Consider the following 21,275-nt stretch of genomic DNA (forward strand, 5'->3'; position numbering starts at 1 on the left):
TGTTAAAAAGTGTATGAATTGTCAGTAGTAGCTGCATTTTTAAACAGTTTATGAATTGTCAGTAGTAACTACATTGATAAACAGTGTATGCATTGTCAGTGGCTGCATTGAAAAACAGTTTATGCATTGTCAGTAGAAGCTGCATTGTTTAACAGTTTATGAATTGTCAGAAGTAACTGCATTGATAAACTGTTTATGCATTGTCAGAAGTAACTGCATTGATAAACAGTTTATGCATTGTCAGAAGTAGCTGCATTGATAAACAGTTTATGCATTGTCAGAAGTAGCTGCATTGATAAAAAACAGTGTTGCATGTGGGCGGGGACTCGCTCTCCGTCTCGGGGTGTAGTGCGTGAGCGAGCGGCTGGTGGGCGCGCCCGCTGCGACGTTGCGGAGGCTTCAAGATGGCGGAAGCCCTGACAACTCAGGAGCAGCTGGTAAGGGTCTCTTTAAGGAATTGTTTTATTCATATCCCCGTCATGTTTGGTGTGTACCCATGTCCCCCTTAGTTGCTTCTCCAACCGGCAATTTTTTTGCTACGGTGATTGTTCCAGTTAAGGGTGTTTTCCAGTAAACAGCCCTGGCCTGTTCGCTCCTCCCGACTGACTCCGGTGTGACTGACAGCAGTTAGCATGTGTGTTAGCACGATGGCGTTTGCTAGTAGTAGTAGTAGGGATCACTTAACCGGCTGTATATGTCGATTACTCGCTCCTATGATAACCCAGCTCTACATGGACCACATATATATGATCATATTGCCAATGTTAAAACGTGGTACGTCGTTGCCAGTGGTTTGCCCTACACATGTGACTCCTCTTGTCTTTAACCGTATCGTTAGCCATCCTGCTGCCACATGTAACGTTAACCTAGCTGCTGGCTAATGCTAATGGGTATTGTTGACTTGCAGGGAATTTCCTCGACAGCTATCTTGCTAGACGTAAAAAATAATGTTGGACCAATTGTGAAGGTTTAACATGACTCATCACTCATTGCTTTAAAGGTTTAATGTCATAATGTACCATGACACAGATACGACCGACTTAAGATCCTCATAATACGCCAGTGTTTGCTATGAGCCAACAAGCTCGCAATGTCTTGCCTATCAGATTTACGGTCGAGAATTCACAGAAGTGATCCTCGGGTTCCTAGCATTGTTGTTGCCAACACTTTCGAGTAAAAGGGGCGGACCTGACTTTGATGGCAAACAACGAATGTCATGCAACAATTCCGATAGCCGCTTAATTTCAAGCTACTAGTTTTATCTTTTCAATGGTAAACTGATCTCTGAGAAGTCACAGGACTCTAGAGACATTATAATGTGTTTCTTGGTGGCTATCATCATTTTGCCAGATCCAGTAACGTCCATCCATTAACGCTCTGAGGACACATGCAGTCTGTGTTGAAAACCTTTTCTAGTTCACACTTCCAGCTGAAATTAACGACTTGTTGCCCTGACTTGGATAAGCCTCATAAAGTCTTGCAAGCGTTTTAGACTAGATTACTCATATTTTCTCTGAGATACTGATCGTAAAATACGGTGTATCCAAAGGATGCAACATAAAGTCACTCACTGTCATTTACATTCACAAATGACAACATCAACATTGATTCAGGTGAGAAATGGTGGTGCATTTACAACATGTGTAAGGAAGAGTCACTTAAAAACACGTTGATGATATTTTATGGAATTTGTACGTCAAAGACCATTCGTTAGTCATAGTGCATTTCCTTCAAGCAAACTATAAATACAATTGTACCCAAACTTCTCTCCCAAAAGTTTATCAACAAAGCAGGGCTTAAACTTTCATTCTTTGCTGAATTGCTGCTAAATAACAAATCCTTGCATTACAATAAGACCTGAAATGAGTATTTTCCTCAAATCTCTACTGTTCTACTCTGGACTGTAGTCACAATATATAGGAGAGATTTCTATGCGTTATAAAGGCATGTTTAACTTCAAGCTCAAATTCCAGCATGTTCATTTAATTATGGTAAGCCTTCATTTTGTATTTATTGTGCAGCCCTAATGGTGGGTGCTTTTTATTGCCGTATTTGTAGTGTTCTCTATGTTTGCCTGTCATCAAATAAAGAAATGGGTCATAAGACAAGATTGCATTAGGGTTAGCAGTGAATAATTCTTGGGGTTAAATAAATATTAAATCCACTTTCTTCCTCATTAACTTAGGTAGGGGGAAAATGACAAAGCTGTGTGTGCTGAGAGACTCGTGTTTATTTTTTGTCATGCCTATTTTCTTCTTTTTTTGCTAGTACCCTAAATGTAAAGTTTTTGATTTTATATTTTAAAAGTGTATCCCCTCTGGTTATTCCAATTCAGCACACAATACCTAAACTTTTTCCTTACATCAATCAACATATATTTGTTTAGCCCAATATTATAGATTTTACATTTGTCTCAGGGGGCTTTAGAGTTTACAGAATATGAGGGAATTCATTCCTTCTTCTCTCATGTTTGTCCCAGGCTGTGGAGGAGTTCCTGGGTGAGGTGCGCAGCAGGGAGCAGCCTCACAGCGCTGGGCTCGTGTCCCAACCCACAGCTGTAAAGTTTCTAATGGCCCGCAAGTTTGACGTCTCCAGATCCATCGACCTCTTCCAAGCATACAAGGTATTGCAGTGCATTAAATGGTGATAAAACTGAAATCACTTTTCATTTATTTTATCAGCAACAGGTAAGATACTCAATTGCAAGCTTTGGGACGTTATTTTTAATATTGTAATTCTGATCGGAAATGAATTTATTGGGTGGTGTTTAAACTTGATAGGTACCAAAAATCTACTACACGTTTGATTAAAATCAATTAATCATGTCATATGATGCAGGGTTTACAATTGCTTTCTGATGTTCTACTGGCAACCCCCTAAGATATGGTCACTGCTCTCGACTGTAGCTGCAGAATGTCTGCAAGTCATAACTATGTCCTGTTATAACAAGTCATGACCTCTGAAAGTTAACCCACCAAGGCTTCTGTGCCGATTAAAATGGAGGTGGACATCATGTCATGAACACCCATAAAAATGTAATGCACAACAACAAACACTACCTCTGTACTGTGTTGGAGGCGTGTTTTAATTTGTTGCTGCTGTTTGTTTACATGCTTTTCAAGTTGCACGCTAATGGCATTCCTATTCTCTCCTGTCTCCAAGAACACAAGAATAAAAGAGGGCATCTTTAATATCAACCCTGACGAGGAGCCCCTACGCTCTGAGCTGCTGAGTGGCAAATTTACAGTCCTGGTGAGTCACAATTCATGATAAACAGAAAACACGGTGCACCTTCTGATAATTTGGTAACAATTTTGACTTTTTGTATGTGGATCTCAATCTTGAAATGTATGCCAGCTTTTGTGTCTTTGTGAATGGGGATGGAGTTAGGGATGGTCTCAAACGGTGTATAGTCGTAATCTGAATTGATAGCTGCATGTCTCACACATCTATGAATAGAAGCTTAATGCATTTTCCATTGATTGTGTGATAACCTGTTAATGCATCCTACCAGCCTGGCCGTGATGCAAATGGTGCCGCTCTAGCGCTCTTCACTGCTCGTCTCCATCGGCCAGACGTCACCACCCACAAAGCTGTGCTGCAGGCCATCATCTATCAGCTGGACAAAGCCATAGAGAGGTGATGCACCTACCTCATTGTTGTAGTATACTGGAGTACTTATTTCTAAGTTACTCTATTATATTTCATAAAATGATATCTGTTTTTTATAGCAAGCTTCTTTTGACCAACTTCCACTGTTTTAACTGGAAAATCTTGTTCATTGCTTCCCAGTTTACAAACTCAAAAAGACGGCCTCATATTTATTTATGACATGACCAACTCCAACTATGGCAACTTTGACTATGAGCTCTGTGTCAAAATCCTCAATTTGCTCAAGGTAAATATAAGAAGCGCCCTCTGTTGTTCTCTTACCTGCATGCCTTCAAGTGTTTGGTGTGAAAACCGTTTCTCTAAAACACCTTTCCTCATTTTGTCTCCGTTATTCTTTTGTATTAGGGGGCTTTTCCAGCTCGTCTAAAGTGTGTTTTCATTGTATCATCGCCTCTTTGGTTCCGAGCACCTTTTGCAGTCCTCCGCTTATTTGTGCGCGAGAAGCTGAGAGAAAGGGTACGTATGCCTAATTATTCAGGTTGGTTTATTACTTATTAAATAGGTTATTTGGTTGTCATTTGAAATGTATTTGTGTTCTCCATCCTTCAGGTGTGCACAGTGAAAGCTCATGAGTTGGCCAGTCACATCCCCGTCTCCTCCCTCCCTGAACACCTGGGTGGGACGTCCCAGTATAGCCACGTGGCTTGGATCCAGTCCTGCGTTAACGCACACACAAACGCAGATCAGGGTGACACACAAGAACAGGACACACATGACTGTGTGGGAAGCCTGCTGCGCTCCTACAGCTTAGAGTGCAGCAACACAAGCGCAGGCGCTACTCTGCCCCACACCCATATAAACACACAGCTAGGTTCCGAGCTAGCCGTGGCTAACTCTAACTGCTACGACGATAGTAATGCTAACCCACACAACCACTGCGGAGTGGTGGAGGGCAGGACTCAAGGCCAAGGACAGTACCAGCAGAGCCCGCAGTCTGCTGCAAACAGGCCGCAGGGGAACCACCAACACTGGAACGGTTCAGCAGTGAGCGGGGACAACATGGCGGTTAGCGGCTCCAGCCCCAACGCCAACATTAATGGTCGTGGCCGCCAAGCCCCTCCCCAATCAGATACGCCCCCTGACACACCCCTTTCCCATAAAGATGATGGGGATGAAGTGGATGGACAGGTAGCAGAATCTGCTGAAAGGTCTCAGAATGAAGATGTTAAGGAGGAGGAGGAGGAAGAGGTGGAGGAAGAAGAAGAGGAGGAGGATGGGGAGGAAGAGGAAGGCGTGCCTCCTTTGCCCCAGAAATCATTGCCTCGACCCCCCCACCAGCCCTCCTCCCAGTCCCCGCCCCTGTCTTCATCGTGGGCTCCTGAAGATGAGGACAGCTGCATGGAAATGTCTATTCACATGCCGGAGCAGGGAGGCATGAATGTGCACGATCTGGTGGAACACGTGAAGAGGAAGAAGAAGAAGGGGATTTATCAGGAGTACGAGGAGATCCGAAAGGAGCCCCCAGCAGGCACCTTTGACTACTCCAAGTAAGAGATACAACATTTGTTATCCATTGGGCTGATTTTACTTTATTCTGTGTGCTGCTGTCTCTCTGTACCAAGCTGAGAATTAGATGAAAGATAACATTTTCACCTTTAATGCCTCACATTGTATTCTGCCTTAACAGAAAACTGGCAAATCAGATCAAGAACAGGTACAGCGATGTTCTCTGCCTGGACCAGTCACGGGTGCGCCTCTGCAAGTACAGTGATGAGGAAGATGAGGTAATAATTTAATATATTTATTTAGTCCTCACTCACTCACTCACTTAAACCAAATGTTTGTCTACTTTTTTTATGTTCTTTTGTGTGATTGGAAGGCGGAATGCTTGTTTTTTGCCATCTCTGCTTCATTTTTGTCAAATAACATCAATGTTATCGGAACAGATGCGTATAATGGCCACAATTATTAAGTTAAATTGGTTGTAAAAAAACGAAATAAAAACGGTGGTATGGCTTTGGAACAAATGTTGGTATTGGCAACTTGATTTATTTCATAAAGTCTTTAAATTAACATTCTTATGTGACTCCAGTCATTCAAACCATTAACTCCAATGAACTGGCCTAAAATAAACCAAAGTTAAACATGCTCCTGCAGGAGGCAGTACATCACAACACCAGGGAGTCTCACCCCGTTTCTGCTGTGTTTTTCAGACAACAGACTACATAAATGGCAGTTTCATGGATGGGTACAAGAGGACCAACGCCTACATCGCGACCCAGGGTGACCAGATTACTCTGCAATTTATACTTTTTTTTTTGCTCCAACACAACTCAATCCTCACTCAGACCTCATTGTTACCTTGACCTGACAGACTTATGTGTCCTTCAGGTCCTTTGCCAAAAACTTTTGGTGACTTCTGGCACATGGTCTGGGAGCAGATGGTACTTATTATTGTCATGACCACCAGGTGAGAAGTCTTTTATATCTTTATTTAGCAGTGAATTATGTGTAACAGATTTGCAAAATCTGTGTGTATTAGGGCTGTTTATTGGCAAAAATCAGGAAATGACCATGCTACAGGGATGTTCAATATACTGCAAGACTGTTCAATATATTGCAAAATCTTAAGCAGCGAGACATACAGCTCCAAAAACAGTTTAGAGACCACTCCAAATTCTTCTTAAATCTCGATCTCTACATGTATGGCAGCCATTCCAGTGTCTGTTGAATTCCAACAGTGATAAATGTTGTCAGTAGTTTATAGAATACAATAATAACAAAAATGTAATCATTTAACTCAAAGACATACCTATAAATAGTAAAACCAGAGAAACTGATAATGCTGAAGTGGTCTCTTCATATTTTCAAGAGCTGTATCACAACATCAGCACAAAATCAACAACTGAGTTCCTTTGCATGATGACTATTTATTAAAAATGGATTCAGTATCACAAAACATACTATCGTGAAACCCCGCTATTTCCCTACTACCCTACACCCTTAGTTTGTATACGGAAGTGCTAGTCCTAGTAACAGCAAATCCTTAATGGCTGATGATGAGTTAAACGAGATGTGTAACTGTGTCTCAGGGTGGTGGAGCGCGGGCGTGTCAAGTGTGGTCAGTACTGGCCCCTTGAGGCTGGAAGGACTGAGCAGCATGGATGCTTCCTGGTCAGGAACGCACACATCCAGGTGTTTCAGGACTTTAAACTCACTCATCTTGAACTTTACAACGCAGAGGTAAGTCATTCTGACAGCATTTGTAGTAGTTCAATTCTTAATTATGTTAATTGGAAACACTAACATGTCCTTAATAGCATCATATGTATATAAGGTTCTAATCTAAGAGAACTTGATATGATACTGCTGCATCGAGTTTGTGGAATTCCTCAGTGAACTCTCCTAAAAATGTTTAAGATCGCCTTTCCATTTTATTTCACAATCATACTTGGCATGGATACTGGCCTACAGGCTTATACGTGACATTTCTAAAGAAAGACTCTGATATCTTGCTGCTTTTTCTATGAACTTTTATGGCTTTCTGTTCAGTCTGGAGAGCGGCGGGATGTGTGCCACTACCTCTATGTCAGCTGGCCAGACTTTGGGGTTCCCAAATGTGCTACAGCCATGTTGGACTTCCGCGAGCATGTACTAGGGAGGAGGGAGGCTGCGGTCCAGAGCCTGGGCTCCAGTTGGACTGGCCCTCCAGGGGGCCCCCCTGTGGTTGTGCACTGCAGTGCCGGCATTGGCCGCACAGGTAAAGGCATTTGATATGAACTCTTACCTTGCTGTGTGTGTTGTTGCTACTTTGTCACCTGAGTTTCCCAACTGGGATATATAATAATATAATAATGGGTTATATTCATAATCATAGACCAGGACTATCAGACTACATGTACTTTTACAATTAGTGTACACTTTATTTGATATACAATACAATGCAATAATACTTCCATTAGATCAAGTCTGACATTTTTGTTGCATCACAGCAGCTCCATTTGCAACATCAAACAAGGACAGATTAAACCTTTGTGTTTATGCTGAGACATTGTTCCTTTTGAGTTATGTGGCTTTATGTTGGCATACAAAAATATATTACGGTTTGTTACCCGAACCCAGAAAAACATTCTCAAGCTCATTCTTATCATTTTTCAGTGTTCTACATTTTTTTCTGTGATATGTGATCATTTTAAATATGTGCTAAGTATGTGTATGCAATTTGTTAACTTCTTTTGTTCTCCTTTTCTTCTTCTCTTTATCCATCTACGCTCACTGACCAGGCACGTTCTGTACACTGGACATCTGCCTGTCCCGGCTGGAGGACATCGGCTCAGTAGATATCCGTCAGACGGTGCGACGGATGCGGACACAGAGGGCTTTCAGCATCCAGACCTGGGACCAGTACTATTTCTGCTACACAGCAGTCATCGAGTATGCCCAGCGCAATGGAAAACTGAGCCCAGTGCAGTGGTCCGACTCAGACCTAGAGACTGACAGCGAGTGAGGGACATACGGACGGATAGAATTAAATGAATGGGATAACATAAGCCGCGATCATAGTAACAAAAAAGTCAGGAATGATGATTCAGAGGAGAACAGCAAGAGGACTCCTCTGCCACAAAAAAAAAAAGAAGAGACTGATGATGGATTTCTAGTTTCGGCTCTTAATGTAATGATTCAAACTCCCTCAGTTGCTCTTCCTTCGCATGAATTGATGGACGGAGGAGGTGGAGAGCTGGAGATATAACATACAGGGAGTGGAGACCGTGCATTGCGTTACAGATGAAGCAAGCTGTCCTGCCAATTACCGAGCCCCTTTTTTATTTAGCAAACTGCAAGGGGACTTGGCCTGCCCTGAACCTGTCTTGTTGACAAGAGAGTTGTACGAGTTGTAGCATTTTTTTTTTACATTGACTTGCACATGAGGAATGACAAACTTGAACTTTTTCCCCCTTGAAGCCCTCCAAACCCCAGTTTTTGTTCCCTTTTTTTAATTTCATGCTCCTTTTCAACCCTGAACCACTCTGTGATGACAGAGAAAATGTGAAGGGTATGAAAAGGTGAAACTTGAAAACGTTTTTTTGTTTTTTTTTCAGAGGAAATGTTTGTGTGGCAGCCGATGGTCGTAAGTGACAGTAGATCAGTGTGTGAGCCATTTAGCCCATTTCCGTTTTCTTTTATATTAATGTCCTTTTTTTCTATGGTGCATTTTCTACTTGTGTTTCATATTTGTGCATATGTAGACTAACTTTTCAAAGCCAAAGTCCTCACCCTGAATGCTTGGATGTACTCCTTACTGAGATATTATAGACATGAAGCCCATGTATATTCTTGTAACATACATTTATACATTATTGTGCATAATAACAACCTCTAAAAGAAGGGCAAAAAAAGCCTTGTTCAATAAAATTGACTGAACCATGAGAAGAAATATCTATGTAGCGAGCCAGGCTATGACAAAATTCAGATAAGAGTTCTGTTATCAAAAATGATATCATATTGCAAATCTGTGGGATTTATCAGGTCTTATATCATCTTTACTGTTGGAGCGTTCTGATTGGACGATCTTAAGTAATTTGGCCTTATCTTGATTCACTGCCTCGTCATTCTCAGACCTAAACCATATCTTAAACTGTAAACTTTTATTTCCCCTTTTGTTCTTTCCCTTTTTAAATCCTACTTCCTAAATACCCCAACTGTTGTTTTTAATTCTGGGGGCAGACTCTGCCTCAGATAATTGTGCCTTCAAGTTTTCCTTGGCTTAATGTCTCGCTAGTATAGTAATAACACCCAAACGAGTGCACGTCAATAGTACACGTTGACTATGTTTCAGGCAGGACACCCACATTTTGCCTATGGTCCTCTGCATAGTACACTTCTTATGAATAACAGGATAGTAGTGAGGAACCTGGGATTGAGCTCTGGTTTGAGACATGGCTATGTTCTTATCATTTGACCTCAGGGGGTAATTCTAGTGTTTTTGCCTAGTGTCAAAGATCCGTTTCTGGGTTTGCCTCTGGTAAATTATCATTTAAGAAAAGTATATCAACTTTATTTTGTATTTTTTACTGTATTGTATCCTACTATATTTATGTCTTTGTAAAACTTCTACAATATTGAAATCAGTGAATGTTGGTACGATGCTACAAAGAAAAACAAAGTAGTTAATGCATTTGATAAGCTGAACAAATCAGGTGGGGAGTGAAATATATTTTTTGTCTTTCACAATGAGATTTTGGTGGAAAGTGTCACTTGCCATTGTATTTTCAGAACTGACTTGTATAAATGGCGATTGTTCAATTCTAGGACAATAGAAGGGGGAGGGGGGGGGGGCGGTTCAGGGGAAGCTAACAAGTATGTTTTTAGACAGCTTATGTTTAAACTCAATAACAATTACATTAACTTCTTTTTCGTCTGGTACCCAAAGCCAAGGACAAGACAAAGAGAGCTACCAAGACAACAAAAGGAGCAAAAGAAGACGAGCAGCTGCCATTTTTGTTCACTAAAGCCCAGCTTAGTGTCTATGAGTACAAAAATATATTTATAAAGGGTAAAGGTTTATCAGCATGGAAAGCGAGCCTTGAATGTTTTTTGGATAATGGAGTCCGAGCAATTTAGTCAGACAGACAGTGATATTGTTGGTGAATGTGGACCCTGCATCCCTCAATGCCAAAGGCCCAGGCTCACCCTAAAGAATCTTTCCTATCACACATCAACAAAAGCAAACAAGCATGGACCTACCAGTGCAGCCTTGCATCCACGGACACAGAGACTGGAGCACCTTGGGAACATAACTAAAGATTTGAAGATACAATGTGTGTGTGTGTGTGTGTGTGTGTGTGTGTGAGAGAGAGAGTAAAAGACTGGTCCCCATGCTACTTATCATTTGTTGTATGAGAAACAGAGTCATTGGTGTTCATTTAATGTTTCCTTCTGTGCTTTAAGTTCTCGTGAATTATGGCCTTTTACATGCTGTCAGCCCGGCTGTCCCATTAAAGCAACGGTATTACTATCTTGAATGAGTACAAGGTTTATGTGATCTATTTGCAACTGGATGGTGTTGAGCGTACATAAAATACACCGTCTATTCAGTGAATATTTTCCCAAAAATCTTCACTTTCCATTCAGTGTTGATGAATTCTTTATATAAAAAGTAGGCATTTATAATATAGTCTACAGTTTATAAACGTAATAACTTCAGTGCATTGTTTTCTTTTACATCTCATTAGAAAACAGGACTTTTGTAGTGGGTGTAAAAATTTGACATTGCTTGTCTTCAAACTGAAATATTCAAAATCTTCTTTTAGTCAGCGGAAGTTTTATTTTAGCTTCAGATGTCAGAGTTGGTCAAATCATACTTATTTTAGCTTTTTTTTTTTTAAGTGTAGATTTTGTCCCCATCACTTACACAGGAAATATAAGGAAAGGATATTTAAATAGCCAATATAAACAGGAGGCCCCGTCTCGCAACACATTTTTAAAATGTAATTTGTGAGTCCACCATGTGATTTGGATCATCTTTAAAATGTCATGGGATCTTCCAAGGCTCATGCTTCACCCTTCCAACAAATTCCTTCATTATAACAAACAACAGCTAAGTAGAATAAGTTACACACCCTTTATTAAGAATAAATATACAAGTTCTTATATTTGACCAGTTTAAAAGTTACACTGAGAATGAAAACACTCTCTACACTACATTGTGTGTGTGTGTGTGTGTGTGTGTACATTGATGTTATTCTTCATCTGGTTTGGTGTGATGATGAAACAGTCTCAGTAGCAGCATCACCTGCGGATGTGGTTCCTTTGAAGTGTGTTGTGGTATGTTTTCTGGGCACGGGAGCAGGAGGCGCAGCAGACACTTCTGTAGTAAGGGTAAACACAGAGACGAGCTTGGACCACCACTACACAGTTGTGATACTGGTCGCTGCATGAAGGATCTGTTGAAGGGAAGGAGGAACAAGTTAGAGCAAATGGGAGAATTGCAAATGCCATTCAGTTTTACCCACTACAATATGAGTCTCGAGGCAGTGCCTAAGCCCTCAAAGTGGAGTAAACAGTAAACCCTTTACCGTCTTTTATTTTTTTCAACTGTCAATTCTTCCTCCATATGAACATCTTCATGGTAACTTTATCAACATTGACAGCATCACAGAGAAATCTCACTCCAAACAGGTCCTCTCTGACCCTTGTGTGCACTCTGACCCAGCTGCACTGACAGGGGACTCAGGAGGGTAGTACAACACTGGCTGGCAGACTCACTTATCTCAGCTACACAGGGATGTTTGTTGCACTCTTCTCGGCTTTCTGGGGTCAAAGTCGGGTCACAGAGGGTGCTTGGGGAAATGTTGTCGGCAAGACAACGCACCTCACGCACACGGTAGCCCGTGTTGCAGGAGCGTGAACACTGTGAGGTTAGAAAGAGAGAGTGATGATATAGAAGAAGAGTCGCTCATACAGTATACATTATTTTATTGGAGTCCTAAATATGGACACCACTAACCACCCTAACCCTAACCCAGTCATCACAACTAAATCCATCATCTTTTGAACCAATTCTAAAATAAAATACCAAAAACTGATTATATTACCATATCTCAGGTGGTATCTGGCAATGCATGTGATTTTAGGAAAATTACAAAGTTGATCTTATTAAACCTGCATGTGACAAAAGAAGGGAGCCAAATCTGAATGGCTTGTTCAACCCCTTTAATTTAGATTTTAATAAGGCAGCTCTCAAAAAAAACTACTAGAATTTTCCTATTTCAATGTTTATGGGTTGGTAGGCACTACTGATATTACATAAGGGTCATGTCCTGCATGGTGGAAGAAGGACATACTTTGAGACACTTACCACACTCCACTCTGTGACGTACCACTGGACACCGCATGGCTTCAGTCTGCAGGGCTGAGCTGTGATTGGTTGAGAGAGATTGGAACATTTGAACTGGTCCACAACTTCCATACGACCATCATCGTTGAAAACACAAGCCACACTCCGGCTCTGTGTGCCATTACCGCACTCTGCAGAACACTTCACAGACAGACAGACAGACAGACAGACATACACACACACACACACACACACACAGAAACACATACACAAAGGCAAAGGTTCAACACAAAATGTTAAGGTTAAAATATATTATGTTTTCAGCTGTATGTGTATGATTTAAGGTCAATTACCTGACCCCAGGGTCCGGTGTACCACTCCAGGCTGTTCTTGCAGGGACCTGAGTCACATGATTTCACTTCTGGTGGGCGCTCCCCTTCGCAGCTGTCCAATGGCAGATCAGTCACATGATCCATCAGACACACTGTGGTCCGTGTTTGATTGCCTTGTCCACACTCTGCTGAACACTGAAGAAATATCACACTCCAATAAACTCTAAATTGAAGTAACTTCTTACTTTATTTACCTTATTCCCTACTGTGTCCCACACAAACACACACACACACACACACACACTATTTAACACGTTTCTGTTACCCGTTGGCTCCAGAGGGAGGTGAACCAGCTGCGTGCACAGGCTCCCATGTCACAGTTCTGTAGAGTGTCTGGTTTTAGGTTCATATTGCATTCTGCATCCTCCTCCACCTCACCCTGGTTGCTCACACACACCACTTCCCTGCTGCGCTGGCCCAGTCCACATGGCACAGAACACTGGGGGACAGAAGGTGGAAGAGAGTGAGGGGTAAACTGTTTCATTATCAGAAGGCTAAATAGTTTATCTTTTTAAAGGCCTGTTTAATGACAGTTAGCAATTTTGGGGGGTAAAGACATTTTTATATTCTCTATAACCAAAGTATCTTATCCATTCAGTTAGGAAGTACTTGCTCTTTATTGAGTATTTCTATTTTAAACAACTCCATAACTGTACACTACATTTCAGAAGTGTACTTTATTGCTTCTTCGCATTTACTGTTGTACGTTACTGTGCAGATTCAGATTTAATGTACAATCATTAGGTATTGTCCTCACCGAGCTCCACTTAGATCGTATCTCCCACTGGCTGCAAATCTTTAACTGGCATCTAGACTTGGTCACTGGCCTATCAGACGTCCCACACAGCTCCTGTGCCACAGTAACCGATGTCTCCTTCCCATTGGCGTGAACATGAGTGACCTGGCGACAGATGACCTGGCGGTGCTGAGTGCCAGGTCCACACCTCCTGCTGCACTCTGACCACTCCCCAATGTCAAAGCTGTCAGCAAAAACAGAGAACAAAGGATGAGAAGATTTCAGTCCATCACAAAAGATGTGGTAACACACTGAGACATAAGTTTAGGATGACATTCTTTAAGCAGATTATGTGCCAGCTCAATGTCCTCAATTTTACAAACCTTATAAAGCCTGTAGTCTTTACAAAGGAGATCTTAATTGAACAAAAGCAAATAAAGACAATTTGTGGTGCACTAGTTTAGATGTTTCTCCTCGTCCTTTCCACTTCTAAAGTTTAATTTCTGCAATCCTCTCCTTTTTTTCCCCCAATAGAAACAAACATTTCAGACTCACAGCTAACATACAATTTATCCACTCACACCCTGCTATATCGTGACACAGTAAGATCTGGTGTGAGTTACCACAAGACATGAAAACCAAAGCCACACCAAAGAGAGCAAGTGTGATTGACTTTGACGGGTAACGGAATCATGTCTTATGTGTGTGAATGATGAAGGCTTCACGCTGGGAGATATTACACTGTGTGTGTGTATGTGTGTGTGTGTGTGTGTGTGTGTGTGTGTGTGTGTGTGTGTGTGTGTGTGTGTGTGTGTGTGTGTGTGTGTGTGTGTGTGTGTGTGTGTGTGTGTGTGTGGATGTGTGTGTGTGCAGCTCACTATGCAGGACAAGACTGCGTGTTGCACTCTTCTCCCTTGTTTGTTGGTTCAAGGGCAGGGTCACAGAGGTTAGCAGGAACAGTCGTCTGGGAATCTTTCTCAACACACTCCCAGAGTACCTGACGCCTGCCTGCGCAAACACACACACACACACACACACACATACACACACACACACATACACAAGAGCAAAAAAAATAAACAAGTGAATTTGTAAACATTTGGCCACAAAATGTGGTATTGTTCATTAGAACTTATGATACAAAGCACATGTATCTTGTGAGCAATCTCAGCCCTTTGGGTGTGTTACCAGTACTGTTAATAGTTTAAGCTGTCATTAACTGTAAGTGTGTCATCTTTCATTTTCTAACATCTTATTATTATCAATAGAATAATGTGTAGTAGAACATCAGTATCATTCACCAAAAAATTCTACATAGAGATTTGGAATGTGTTATTTCAATGTGTGGTCGCCCTTTTTTTAAATACTGTATGTGTGCTTCCTCACCAGTCCCACAGGTAGTGCTGCACTCTGTCCGCCCACTGTTTGTCCAAGTGTAGGTGGTTTGGGGTTTCATGCTGGGCTCCAGGGGAATCTGGTTAGGGTGGGGTTTTTCTTTGATGATGTCATTGTTGGTGATCTCACCTTGGTGGTCCTTCTCCCCTGGTTGGGTTGGTCCCACTGTCTCAGCTACAAGAGAAGAGACAGTTTGAGGAGGAAGCCCTAATTTGACAGGCAAGTAATGGGCGAAAGGTCAACGAAAAGTTTTAAGAAGTTGAATAGATAGAAATAAGATATGATGCTTTGAATGAAATATCATATTGTTAAAGGTCCAGTAAAGACAAGGTGTATCCATGATATCCAACACAGAGGATTTCAGAAATGGTACCAAATTAGAGCTTCTTCTCAGGTCTGTGCATGCATGTGTGGCTGATTGACATTTCTCTCACACTGCCGTTTGCATTGTTACACTGTTTTTGGGTGGGAAAAGTTGATCCGTTATCATTCTTATTATTGGATGAAAAGGGAGTGCATACTGTGTGAATAATTTTAGACATAGCCATGGAGTCTAGTGAGATTCCGAGCATTAGCACACCATCAGCCTGAATAGAGGTCTAATCAGCATCAGTACTTAATAACAGGGGCCTTAAAGCATAAGTGTTGCTATTATTGTACTTAAATCAATATTCCTTAGCATCAACAGACAGAAATTAAGTAACTTCTGAAATGTTTTTAATGAAGATTTGGTATTAGTTAATGAAATGATATCAGGCCCAAGTGACTGATTCCTATCTCAGTGTGCGGTAAAGAGCTCTGTGCCAGAACAACGCTTGGCTGCCTGCCTATTTCAAATGTATCTAAATCCTAATCAAATTTTCGAAAAGACAATTTTGTGGAAAATGAGATATATTGGCGTTACCCTGAAATTTGAACTAAACACCCAGACACTCTGCCCTGTTCTTGCAGACACAAATCTGTTCTGTATTATGCTCCTGAGGGCAAACCAAAATATTCAGTATGAGGAATTGGACACTGTTGTTATTTAGGGTCACTCCAATATGGTTTTAAGTGTGTGTTAGTGTGTGCACTCACCCAGGGGAAGAATAGGAATAGGTGTGGTTGGCTCATGAGGGGGGGTTGTGCTTTGTAAAGACACAATGTATTCATAGTATACACTCGGGCCTGGTTGCTGGTAGATTAACTGTGTGAAAGAGAAAGAGATGATGATGTATAGCATTGTAGTACAAGTAGTTTTGTTTGTGTATGTGTTATTGTATTTGAATAACAGTCTGCTCTAATGGTGTGTTTCAGTTGCGTCTCACATAAAGATGCAGGTCTTCAGACAGTGGCCCAGATGCAGTAATGGACTCTCCATTTCGAGAGCGTATTTCATTGGGTCGTTTGTACGTCAGCTCAGTTCCTACAGCACTGAAGATCCCCGGCCTTTCAATCACCCAGTTGCCGTTAATGATGGAGACACCACTTTGGGTCTGCAGAGCTGGAGGGAAGCACCATATTCATCCATCACTTTGTCATCGAAAAATATGTGTTGGGTGTGTGTGTGTGTGTGTGTGTGTGTGTGTGTGTGTGTGTGTGTGTGTGTGTGTGTGTGTGTGTGTGTGTGTGTGTGTGTGTGTGTGTGTGTGTGTACCCAGGTAGTTTCGGCTCTTAATCGTCTCCCTTATGCTGATGTTGCATGCTCCTGCAGGGATCTCTGTAATCTTATGGTAGCCAACACGGAGGAAGGTCCTGGAGAAATTTCCCTTCACCACCTCAAAACCCTGCCAACATACATGTTCACACACTTTAATGCACACAAAGCCACAGGTACAAACACTGTATGTGCCCACTCATCTGCAGACTCGCTGCATGCTTGCACACCAATCTGTACCAAGGTTTCCCCATCACTGGCATGTTGAAAAGTATAACCATAAATTCCACTGGATCACATTGCACATTTCTCTATAATTTTCACTAATCCATTTTGCTTTCTAACTCCCTCTTCCTCTCTTTCTGTAAATCCCTCAGTTTACTCAGTCCAGACCAACATTTGGTTAGAGTTGAAGACTTGTTGGTCTCCCTCTCAACTCCCCATGTACAAACCTCTATTTTACTAGTTTAACTCTCCTGTTGTTTTTCGTGTCATGTCTATCCGGCCCTTCTGGTTTTTCCTTTTCATTGTTTTATTAACAACCCGGAGAAAGCTGGATCTGTTAGTTTTTTTAGCTATCCTGAGTGACAAAAACACAGACAATATAAAACAAACCAGTGGCATGTCATGCAGATATTCCCCTGATTTTTATAAAGGATTTTAGCTGGGGTATGCATAATCTCAACAACCTCAATTAAGTTTAAGTTATATTAGGTGCAGTTAACATTTCCTTTATAAATAACAAAATAAAAGGTTTTATTTTAAGAATAAAAGGTTTTTGCCTAAATTAATTTACAAAAGTATTAGAAAGCATAACATTTTAGCTATATGAATGATTATCACATGGCCATGTGAATATCCTACCTTCAGAGGGAGTGGACTGGCTTTGGTATCCCAGGGAAGAGCACTCGAGGGTGAATATAGAAGACAGATGAAGGGGAGGAGAAGCACAGCTCGACCCTGCTGTAGGGGCAGGAGCTGCTGCCACAATCCAGCCATGGAGAGACTGAGGGAGGAGGACACTCAGATATACACACATAATGGAGTATGTGTGTTTGTAAGGTGGGGTTGACTTGAGATGTGGGAGGGAAAAAAGACAGCGTAACGATGTAACGAGAAGTGTTGAGAGAAAGAGTTTGGAAGTTATAGGCACGTTTTTAAAAGTTTTTACTGTAAAAGCCTTTTATTGTTCAGATATACTCATTTTTTCTTAGTTTCACTGCTGAGGGGAACAATTTAAAATACAAATACCACAGTTAGTGTGTGTGTGTGTGTGTGTGTGTGTGTGTGTGTGTGTGTGTGTGTGTGTGTGTGTGTGTGTGTGTGTGTGTGTGTGTGTGTGTGTGTGTGTGTGTGTGTGTGTGTATGTGTGTGTGTGTGTGTGTGTGTGTGTGTGTGTGTGTGTGTGTGTGTGTGTGTGTGTGTGTGTGTGTGTGTGTGTGTGTGTGTGTGTGTGTGTGTGTGTGTGTGTGTGTGTGTGTGTGTGTGTGTGTGTGTGTGTGCAGTTGTGCCCGAACGTGATTCACTTCTTCATCATAGATTCCCAGACAAAGGATGACATTTTACCATCAGACTGAAAAAATTTGAATTCACTGGCCAGGAATGAAACCCCACAGGGACACACTCCAGAAGTCTATAAATGTTATGGTAATATTTGCATGGACATTAATGATGTGGAGAAATTCAAACCCATATGGGTGCAATATATTCCCTGGCTGAATGTGTCAGTTCTGGGCAGAGGACTGATTAGGCCCAGTAAACACAAAATGTAGTGCAGCTTGCTTGGCTCTTTCACTTTCCACTATGTTTTGTCAAGGATTAAGAGGAAAAAAGAGTTGTAAATATAAGAAATGACTTCAAATGTCAAGTGCAACCATTCGTGGCCACTGTGGAGGAACTTAGTGGGATGGAGCACAGATAATGTATTTGTCCTATAGCAGCAGTAGCTGAAACATGACATTTCAGATCAAACATTTGTAGATTGGCAGCTGATCGTCATCACAGCTGTTCACAACGTGAGTGTGAAATTGCCAAACCAAGAATTTCACAACTTTTCCGTGAACCTCATTTTCGTTCTGATTGTGCGAGTGCTAATTGTCCATATGTCTTTGAGTGTACACCACAAAGATATATGAGTCACATATTTTTGAAAAAGCGCTATGATGTCCGTGATACAAGATTAATCTATCGGGACCCTGTGAAAGTGAGAAAGACAAGCAGAATGTTATCCTGCAGAGCTCTGTGAAGTCTCACAAGGATACTGGCAATAGTATGGAGAAGAGATGATGGCAGTGTATTGTTTCCTTTGTCTTTATGCCTCTGTCTTTGTCTGTCTCTTAGTTTGGCCTGGGGCCCTTTGAACTGAGACACAGAAGGACTCAGTTGTACTGCAACACAAACCTTTGCCTTCACCATTATACAATAATCCTACAAACAAGTTGTGCATCTAAATCCACTTGTTTTATTTTTTTATTCTCCACCTTTCTGCCAGACAGCCTGATCTAAGATACTGGTCCCCTGCAGTGAATACCCAGCAGTCACTGAGCTATGAGACATGCATTCTTAAAAGTCTTTCAGGGAATACTGTGAACTCGGTCCAAGACGGGAGCCAAATTCAGTTTTCCACTGTGACAGCTTAATAGCTGCCATGTCAGATTATTCACACAAACACACACACACACACACACACACACACACACACACACACACACACACACACACACACACACACACACTGTGAGTCTCTGAGAGCTGTTTGTGGCAGTGACACGGTAACTCTTTAACAAACATATTGGCAGTGACACAGAAGCATAAACTTACATGCTTACTTCAATATTCTCTAAAGATAAGCTAGTTATCATCTTTTGGAGCAATTACATTGGGATTTAGTTGTTGACATGAGTATGACTGAATGCATATTTGATTCAATACTGAAGCTTATATGTGAAACCATGGCTAATGGAAAGGCATGCTGTCCAAGGCCATGTTGGTAAAACCATTGACTCCAACAGAACTTGCTCTTCAAACATATCAACCATTTATATATATTTTTATGGCAGAAAAAAAAAAAGTTTCTTCTGAGATGCATCTTATAAAAAGACCCAGAGGAGGAAACACCCACTGGCTTGGATTATGTTACAGAGCATTGAAAATATGTTTTAATGTGCCATAAAATTGTGAAATCATGCCGATTTAGGGAGAAAAAAACCCATACTGAAAGATTTGCAAAAACAAAAGACAAAAGAAATACTAAATTATTTCTACTTTCTCTAGAATCAACCATACTGTATGTGATGACTTAAAATATATTTTAGTCAGTGTTTCTCTATATATCTTTCTTGGGAATCAACCAGATGTGATGATTTTAAAAATGTGTTAGTCAGTGTTTCTCAGTATTTAGTAATTCAATGTGTGTATCTTAGCTGGCTAAGAAAAGAACACAAAATAGTAAAAGACACTGTGGATGAACATAGAGTCCACAGCAATTTAGCTCAACACTTATGCATTATATTATACATAATATTTCTGTCCCTTATATTACCTTTAAATCGGATTTTCTAAACTTTTCTAGTTCCCTTTTTTCACATCTTCCTCCACTAGACCTTGTCATTTCATATTCTTCTCTCCTCTCCTCTCCTCTCACTCTTCCTCCAGCTGTGGGTTGTTTGATGTCCCTCTGTCCCGGTCAGGCCAGCTGCCCCAGAAACCAAATGATGGGTTCTGTCATCCCGCTGACACCTGGACGCCCCCTAACCACCAGTTCCTTCCCTAACGACCAACTCGTCCCCTAACAACCATGAGAAACAAAGGACGACCACCAATCAATCACTGAAATTCCTTTGCAGCTGTCTGTCAGGGTTGGCTGAGTGTCAGAATGAAATATTTTCACATTTTTACTTTGAGAACATGTTTTTTCTTAAATTTCAAAGGCAAATGCATATGTGGGGGGGCTGTTGGGAGACCTAGGACATTTTTCTTAAGTTAAGTCTTATCCTAAAATAAGAACAGGTGATGGAAGATGTCCCTTCCGATGCATTTGATGTAGGACAACTGACCATGACCGATATTGTAGTCAAAAAAGAAAACTGTAACAGTGAGAGTGGTTGTATACACTCATTACAGGTGGCTGACAAGTATACAGGCCTCTGTTAAAAACATGCAGTGGTCTCTGACCTCACCTCTCACCTTTTACTAATTACAAGCTTGAGGAGTTGTTTAGGTGAAGGCACACACACCTTCTGACAACATAAATACACCTTTCTGTTCAGCTGCTGCAGCCACATGCCCAACAGTTCAGACATTGCAACAAACAGGATGCTTTACAGTTGTCTATACCTGCCTGAGTGTCATCACGCCATATGCCAAAACAAAAAAAGAGTCACCACTCGCCCTGTCCTTGGCAGTCTTTTGTTTTTCCTTCCTTCAGGCTTGGGTCCTCAAACAGAGGCCTGGGAGCCTGAGGGGTTCTGTGCAGTATCTTAGCTGATCCTAGGAATGTGGTCTTTTAAATATGTTGGATAAAAGCATCAGTCTTCAATTTTAAAACAATGTGGTTTTAATGCTTAATTGAAATGAACAATTGAAATACTTCTTCCAACACAATCTTGCCATCTTGGTCCAAAATCATGGTCAAGTATAGCATTTTTTAAATCCTACTTTATCTGGGTT

At 41.3% G+C, this 21,275-nt stretch overlaps 2 protein-coding genes across 2 annotated transcripts; one reads left to right on the forward strand and one right to left on the reverse strand.

Moving 5' to 3' along the window:
• Positions 1–386: 386 nt before the first annotated feature.
• ptpn9b (protein tyrosine phosphatase non-receptor type 9b) lies at positions 387–10,634 on the forward strand. Its single transcript, XM_063884775.1, has 13 exons — positions 387–437; positions 2,480–2,623; positions 3,163–3,252; positions 3,515–3,639; positions 3,793–3,898; positions 4,018–4,128; positions 4,222–5,159; positions 5,300–5,396; positions 5,826–5,895; positions 6,004–6,082; positions 6,705–6,855; positions 7,165–7,372; positions 7,896–10,634. Exons 1-13 carry the CDS (start codon positions 405–407, stop codon positions 8,117–8,119), a joined length of 2,376 nt encoding a protein of 791 aa, XP_063740845.1. The 5' UTR covers positions 387–404; the 3' UTR covers positions 8,120–10,634.
• A 214-nt stretch (positions 10,635–10,848) lies between these two features.
• adamtsl7 (ADAMTS-like 7) lies at positions 10,849–17,606 on the reverse strand. Its single transcript, XM_063883391.1, has 12 exons — positions 17,472–17,606; positions 16,608–16,737; positions 16,279–16,454; positions 16,049–16,157; positions 14,963–15,145; positions 14,455–14,584; positions 13,598–13,820; positions 13,106–13,279; positions 12,802–12,975; positions 12,470–12,649; positions 11,878–12,022; positions 10,849–11,555 (listed from the first exon to the last, which is right to left on the reverse strand). The coding sequence occupies exons 1-12, from the start codon at positions 17,604–17,606 to the stop codon at positions 11,401–11,403; spliced, it is 1,914 nt and encodes a 637-aa protein (XP_063739461.1). The 3' UTR covers positions 10,849–11,400.
• Positions 17,607–21,275: the final 3,669 nt, after the last annotated feature.

The sequence above is a fragment of the Eleginops maclovinus genome, chromosome 5 (genome assembly GCF_036324505.1).
Source record: "Eleginops maclovinus isolate JMC-PN-2008 ecotype Puerto Natales chromosome 5, JC_Emac_rtc_rv5, whole genome shotgun sequence".
NCBI lineage: Eukaryota > Metazoa > Chordata > Actinopteri > Perciformes > Eleginopidae > Eleginops > Eleginops maclovinus.

Excerpts from the sequence above, each read along its gene's own strand:
- ptpn9b (XM_063884775.1), top strand. The coding sequence starts at position 405 with ATGGCGGAAGCCCTGACAACTCAGGAGCAGCTG. Across the intron at positions 3,899-4,017 it reads AAATCCTCAATTTGCTCAAG|GGGGCTTTTCCAGCTCGTCT; the intron begins GTAAATATAAGA and ends CTTTTGTATTAG. Across the intron at positions 5,896-6,003 it reads CGCCTACATCGCGACCCAGG|GTCCTTTGCCAAAAACTTTT; the intron begins GTGACCAGATTA and ends TGTGTCCTTCAG.
- adamtsl7 (XM_063883391.1), bottom strand. The coding sequence starts at position 17,606 with ATGGCTGGATTGTGGCAGCAGCTCCTGCCCCTACAGCAGGGTCGAGCT. Across the intron at positions 15,146-16,048 it reads TATTCCTATTCTTCCCCTGG|CTGAGACAGTGGGACCAACC; the intron begins GTGAGTGCACAC and ends CTTCTCTTGTAG. Across the intron at positions 12,023-12,469 it reads ACGTCACAGAGTGGAGTGTG|TGTTCACGCTCCTGCAACAC; the intron begins GTAAGTGTCTCA and ends CTAACCTCACAG.